We start from the raw sequence: 6,247 nt of genomic DNA on the forward strand, positions 1-6,247 counted from the left end.
TGGGCATGGCTCTGTGGCCTCTGCCTCAGGTGCTAGAGTGGCTCTGGTCGCAACATGGCGACGCCCCGGAGGGGCAGAACATCGCCCCCTGGTGGGCAGAGCGTCGCCCCTGGTGGGCGTGCCGGGTGGATCCCGGTTGGGCACATGTGGGAGTCTGTCTGACTGTCTGTCCCTGTTTCCAGCTTCGGAAAAGTGAAAAAAAAAAAAACAAAACACTTCTCACCATGCCTAGCACTTAATGTGGAATAAATAATAATTTGTCATAAGACAGAGCCCCTGTCTTATGAATGCCTTCTATAATAATGAATAGTGTCTCTGATTATTATGAAGCAGTAAAGCTTTGTAAACTGTAAATTGCCAAACTGACGAAAGAAAGCATTGTATGACAAGAAGTATATTTCTTCATGGGCGATTTAAGTGACTGCTAAAGAAAGTCTGAGCAGAAAACATGTAAGAACTAGCCCCAAAAGGCCCTAGCCAGCAGCTCGGTTAGAGGGTTGGCCCAGTGCATGGACATCCATGTTCAATTCCTGGTCAGGGCACACAGGAGAAGCTTCTCCCCTCTGCCTTCTCCCCCTTCTCTGCATCTCTCCCTCCTGCAGCCAGTGGCTCCATTGGTTCAAGCATGGCCCTGGGCTCTGAGGATAGAACATCAGCTTCAGGTGCTAAAAATAGTTTGTACTCAAGCACTGGCCCCAGATGGGGTTGCCAAGTGGATCCTGGTTGGGGCGCATATGGGAGTCTACCTCACTATCTCCCCTCCTTTCACCTAAAAAAATAGTAACAATGATTAGCCCAAAATATTTCAGATCCATGAGAGACTGGAACATTCTGCAGAGGAATGTGGGGTTGTCATTTAAGCAATAGGAAGGCATTGACAGTGTCTGAGCAGGTGAATAATATGATAGTGGAGAGCAGGATGGGATATAGAGGGGAGACAAGGGGAGTGGGAGATCAGACGGGAGGCTAATACAAGGCTACAAAGGTAAGATGACAATGGATAGAACACACTGGGGCAGCGGGAAAGGACCAAAGCAGTAGACATGAGAAAGTTTTGAAGGACAAACTATCGGAATTTAAGGACAAATTGGATAAAGGAGAAGAATGAATCAACAAAGTCTAGATTCTGAACTATACATACTAAATTACAAAGTTTGTGATGCAATATAACAGTGTACCAGTAGCACAATTTTTTTTAATTATGACATACATCTTCTTATACTTTCCTAAAGTATTTTGTTTTCACATAACGAATTGATACCCTACTTTATATCCATTTTGTAACTTTGAACTGTAACTTGCAATTGACTTTATTCACTAATTCATTCAGAAAATACTTCTTTTAGATTTTTTTATTCAGTTTTAGAGACAGAGAGGAGAGAGAGAGAGAGAGATGGGGGGAGGAGGAAGAAGCATCAAAGGAACTCCCATATATGCCTTGACCAGGCAAGCCGAGGGATTCAAACCGGTGACCTCAGCATTCCAGGTCAATACTTTATCCACTGCGCCACCATAGGTTAGGCAGCAAATACTTCTTGGAAACCTTTCCATATCAGGCACTGTGCTAGTTGCTAGAATTAAAACAAAGAACATCAAATCCCCACCACTGAGGATTTCTTAGTCTTCGGTACTTGAGGGTAAAGGAGAAAGGGGGAGGGAGAAGCCCATATTTAAATTATAATATGACATGATCTGCTCTAAATTGAAAACTTGCACAGCATGGCGGAGGCCCCCCAGAAAGTGCTCTAATAGAATGGACGTACGAGGAAAGTGTCCCATTCAATGAGAGAGGCCTAGAGACTCATGTCATCTTTCTTTTCATAGGTCCAATATGTTGTCCATAGAAGAAATAAATAAAACTGCAAAGATCCAATTCTTTTTTCGCCCATTCTCAGCTGACCCTAAGGTCCAGGTGGTGATTTTTGTGGCCTTTCTGGTGATGTACCTGACCAGCCTCGGTGGAAACGCCACAATAGCGGTCATTGTCCAGATCAACCACTCCCTCCACACCCCCATGTACTTCTTTCTGGCTAACTTGGCTGTTCTGGAAATCTTCTACACCTCTTCCATTGCCCCGCTGGCCTTGGCAAATCTCCTTTCAATGGGCAAAACTCCTGTTTCCATCGCTGGATGTGGGACCCAAATGTTTTTCTTTGTCTTCTTGGGGGGAGCAGATTGTGTCTTGCTTGCGATCATGGCTTACGACCGGTTTATAGCCATCTGTTTTCCTCTGAGATACACCCTCATCATGAGCTGGCCCTGGTGTGTGGAGCTGATGGCAGGGTCCCTGGTGCTGGGGTTCCTGCTGTCGCTGCCACTGACGATTTTAATCTTCCGCCTCCCATTCTGCCACAGTAATGAAATCTATCACTTCTACTGTGACATGCCTGCAGTCATGCGCCTGGCGTGTGCAGACACGCATGTTCACAAGGCTGTCTTGTATGTCATCAGTTTCATCGTCCTAAGCATCCCTCTCTCTCTGATCTCCATCTCTTATGTCTTCATCATAGTGGCTGTTTTACGGATCCCATCAGCAGAAGGGCGCTACCAAGCCTTCTCTACCTGCTCCTCTCACCTCTTAGTGGTCCTCCTGCAGTATGGCTGCACAAGCTTGATATACTTGTCCCCCAGGTCCAGCGACTCTCCTGAGATGGGCCGGATGGTGTCTGTGGTCTATACTTTTATCACTCCCATTTTAAACCCCTTGATCTATAGTATGAGGAACAAGAAACTAAAAGATGCCCTAAGGAAGGCACTGAGAAAAGTATAGGCAGGATGATCCTATGATTTATTTAGAGCAGGACACTTTTGAAAGTACAATGGGAAACTATTAATAATTATGCTGGGACAACATCCTTGAGCCAGGAGTGTCTTCAGCAAGCTGAGACATGGCATTATTCTAGGAGTCCCAGAGGGAAAGAATGCTGCTGTCTGGAGAAATAAAGCCACACCACATGGGGCAACGTGATGTCCTGCGCATGGATGGAGCAGCATCAACATTTTTAAAAAATATTTATTTATTCATTTTAGAGAGGGAGAGAGAGAGAGAAAGAGAGAGAGAAGGGGGAGGAGCAGGAAGCATCAACTCCCATATATGCCTTGACCAGGCAAGCCCAGGGCTTCAAACTGGCGACCTCAGCATTTTGGGTCGCCTCTTTATCCTCTGCACCACCATAGGTCAGGCAGCATCAACATTTATTGGACATCTATCATCTATTAGTCACTTTATGTGGATTATCTCACTTATCTCATAGTAGATAACATTGTCTTCATTTTTTATTTATTTTTTTTATTGATTTGAGAGAGAGAGAGTGAGAGAACATTGATTTGTTATTCCACTTATTTATGCATTCATTGGTTGATTCTTGTATGCGCCCTGATTGAAGATCAATCCACAACCTTGTCATATCAGGATGATATTCCAATCAACTGTCTTCATTTATTAGGGAAAAAAAAGAAAAAAAAAAACAACTAAAGTGGTTAACAAAAGACATACCCAGGAAGAGAACACAGGTATTTAGAAATCTGAAGACTAAGCTGTCCTCACACAATGCCACTTCCCGTGTTCTAGGCTTGATCTCCCAGTAGGAGTGTATACAGCCTTGTGCAAGTCTCTCCTCTCTAGCACAGTGATTTTCAACCAGTGTGCTGCAGCACACAGGTGTGCCACAAGAACTTTTACAGCATGCAATACCTGACTATTTAGTCAGGGACACTGACCTCTTTTCCTTTTCAAATTAAAAAAGAAATGACAACAGCCAACACGATTGCCATCCAGTGGGAATGAATCAAAATTATTCCAATTTTTTTTTGTCAGGTCAGCAAAAAATATAATACATTTTTTGGTGTGCCGCAGAATTTCAGTAATTTGTTTACGTGTGCCATGAGATGAGAAAAGTTGAAAATCTCTGTGCTGGGCTTCAGATTCCTTTTTTCTGACAACATTTTACTGACCATGTAAGCCCTGAATAGAAAGAAAGAAAAAAAATACATTACAGTGAACCAAAGGAAAGGGGCCTTCTGGTTTGGTTTGGTTTGGTTTATTTTACATTTTTTTGTTTTTGTTAACCAAAATGGAAACTTATGTTTCTGTTCATCTTTTTTTTTTTTTCTGTATTTTTCTGAAGTTGGAAACAGGGAGGCAGTCAGACAGACTCCCGCATGCGCCCGACCAGGATCCACCCGGCATGCCCACCAGGGGGCGATGCTCTGCCCATCTGGGGCGTCACTCTGCCGCAATCAGAGCCATTCTAGCGCCTGAGGCAGAGGCCACAGAGCCATCCTCAGTGCCCGGGCCAACTTTGCTCCAATGGAGCCTTGGCTGCAGGAGGGGAAGAGAGAGACAGAGAGGAAGGAGAGGGGGAGGGGTGGAGAAGCAGATGGGCACTTCTCCTGTGTGCCCTGGCTGGGAATCGAACCCGGGACTCCTGCACGCCAGGCTGATGCTCTACCACTGAGCTAACCAGCCAGGGCCTCTGTTCATCTTTTAAAGAGGAACCCAGTAATAAAAAAGGATAATAACAATGCAAAGAATTTCAATTTAGTAAGTGAAGATATAGGAGAGGAAGAAAGTGAGCTTTATTAAATCTTAGGTTTCTCAAGAATCTCTTCTATAGTATCTCAGCCAGTGTTAGGGATTCCTAACGCTCCATTCCTTGCTGGACAACCCGAGTCATTAAAGATACCTTATCTTGAGCTAAAGTCTGTCTACAAACAACTTCCTCCCACTGATCCCTGAGTCTAGACTAGGCTTTCTTCCACGTGACAGCTCTTTGCATGTATTTGGACAGATTCTGTAGCTTCTGTGAGTCTTCAGCCTTCTTTTCTCTAGAGCAAGCATCCCACCAACTCTTCCTTGAGAGGATCTTTGCACCCTCTCTTCATACTGGTCACCTTCTAGATTTTATCTAGTTCCATATTTCTCTATAAACCTTCACCCAGAAAAGGCACAATACACTGGGAATGTTTTATTCTGGAAAACTATTACTTTTCATGACCCGTGAACTATATGTTCATTAATTCATCTTGATCACTTTAGTCACAGAAGTTTGGGATCCAATAAAACCTCATATAGTTCTCTCACAACTTCCAGTTCCTCCTGACCATAATGTAGTAAATTACTAACATAAATGTAGAACTTTTGATTAAACATTTAGCCCTGGCCGGTTGGCTCAGCGGTAGAGCGTCGGCCTAGCGTGCGGAGGACCCCGGTTCCATTCCCGGCCAGGGCACACAGGAGAGGCGCCCATTTGCTTCTCCACCCCTCCGCCGCGCCTTCCTCTCTGTCTTTCTCTTCCCCTCCCGCAGCCAAGGCTCCATTGGAGCAAAGATGGCCCGGGCACTGGGAATGGCTCTGTGGCCTCTGCCTCGGGCGCTGGAGTGGCTCTGGTCGCAACATGGCGATGCCCCGGAGGGGCAGAGCATCGCCCCCTGGTGGGCAAAGCGTTGCCCCTGGTGGGCGTGCCGGGTGGATCCTGGTCCAGCGCATGCGGGAGTCTGTTTGACTGTCTCTCCCTGTTTCCAGCTTCGGAAAAATGCAAAAAAAAAAAAAAAAAAAACATTTATATAATATGTTTTTATTGATTTTGGCTAAGTGATCCAAACTGCCAAAGTTGTCTTCAGGATTTATTTTATTCAGTATAGTTTTGTGTCTTGGCCAAAACGACAATCATATTTCATTTCCTCTGTCCAAATTATTAACGAATATCTAAAACAGGACATCATGAATGCGTCACCTGTGGTAGGTAGTCCTTCTCTTTGGGAACCGTTGTCCAATTTGATAAAGATTTGCTCAGTTGATACCATTTGTGGTACATCATCACAATTATGAGCCCCTTCCCCAGTGGATCCTTCCTCCCTGTAACCATACCTTTAGATGGCCCTCCACCCCTGTGACTGTGTGACTTGCTTTGGCCAGCAGGGCATTAACAGATGTGTATCAAGCAGAGGCTTACACTTAGCCTTTGGTGCCTGTCCGCTCTTGCTGTCCTGAGACTGCCTGTGGACAAGAGAGAAGCCATCAGGTTGAGGCTCCTTAAACCAATTCCCGCCAATCCACCAGATTATGGAGTCACATTACTGACCCCAGTAAGACCAGAAGAGCTGCCCTACTGAGCTAGCCCAAAATGCTGACCCACAAAAAACATGGGCGCATGAAAGTATTGATATTTTAAGCTACTAAGTTTGAAATGGATGATTTTGTAGCAAAAAATAATCAACTCACCATCCAATTTACAATAAGTTATCT

General features: G+C 44.8%; 1 protein-coding gene across 1 annotated transcript; it reads left to right on the top strand.

Annotated features, from left to right (window-relative positions):
• Positions 1 to 1,831: 1,831 nt before the first annotated feature.
• On the top strand, positions 1,832 to 2,770 carry LOC136387906 (olfactory receptor 10V1). Its single transcript, XM_066360016.1, has one exon. The coding sequence runs from the start codon at positions 1,832 to 1,834 to the stop codon at positions 2,768 to 2,770; it is 939 nt and encodes a 312-aa protein (XP_066216113.1).
• The last annotated feature ends 3,477 nt before the right edge of the window (positions 2,771 to 6,247 follow it).

Source organism: Saccopteryx leptura, chromosome 1, assembly GCF_036850995.1.
Source record: "Saccopteryx leptura isolate mSacLep1 chromosome 1, mSacLep1_pri_phased_curated, whole genome shotgun sequence".
NCBI lineage: Eukaryota > Metazoa > Chordata > Mammalia > Chiroptera > Emballonuridae > Saccopteryx > Saccopteryx leptura.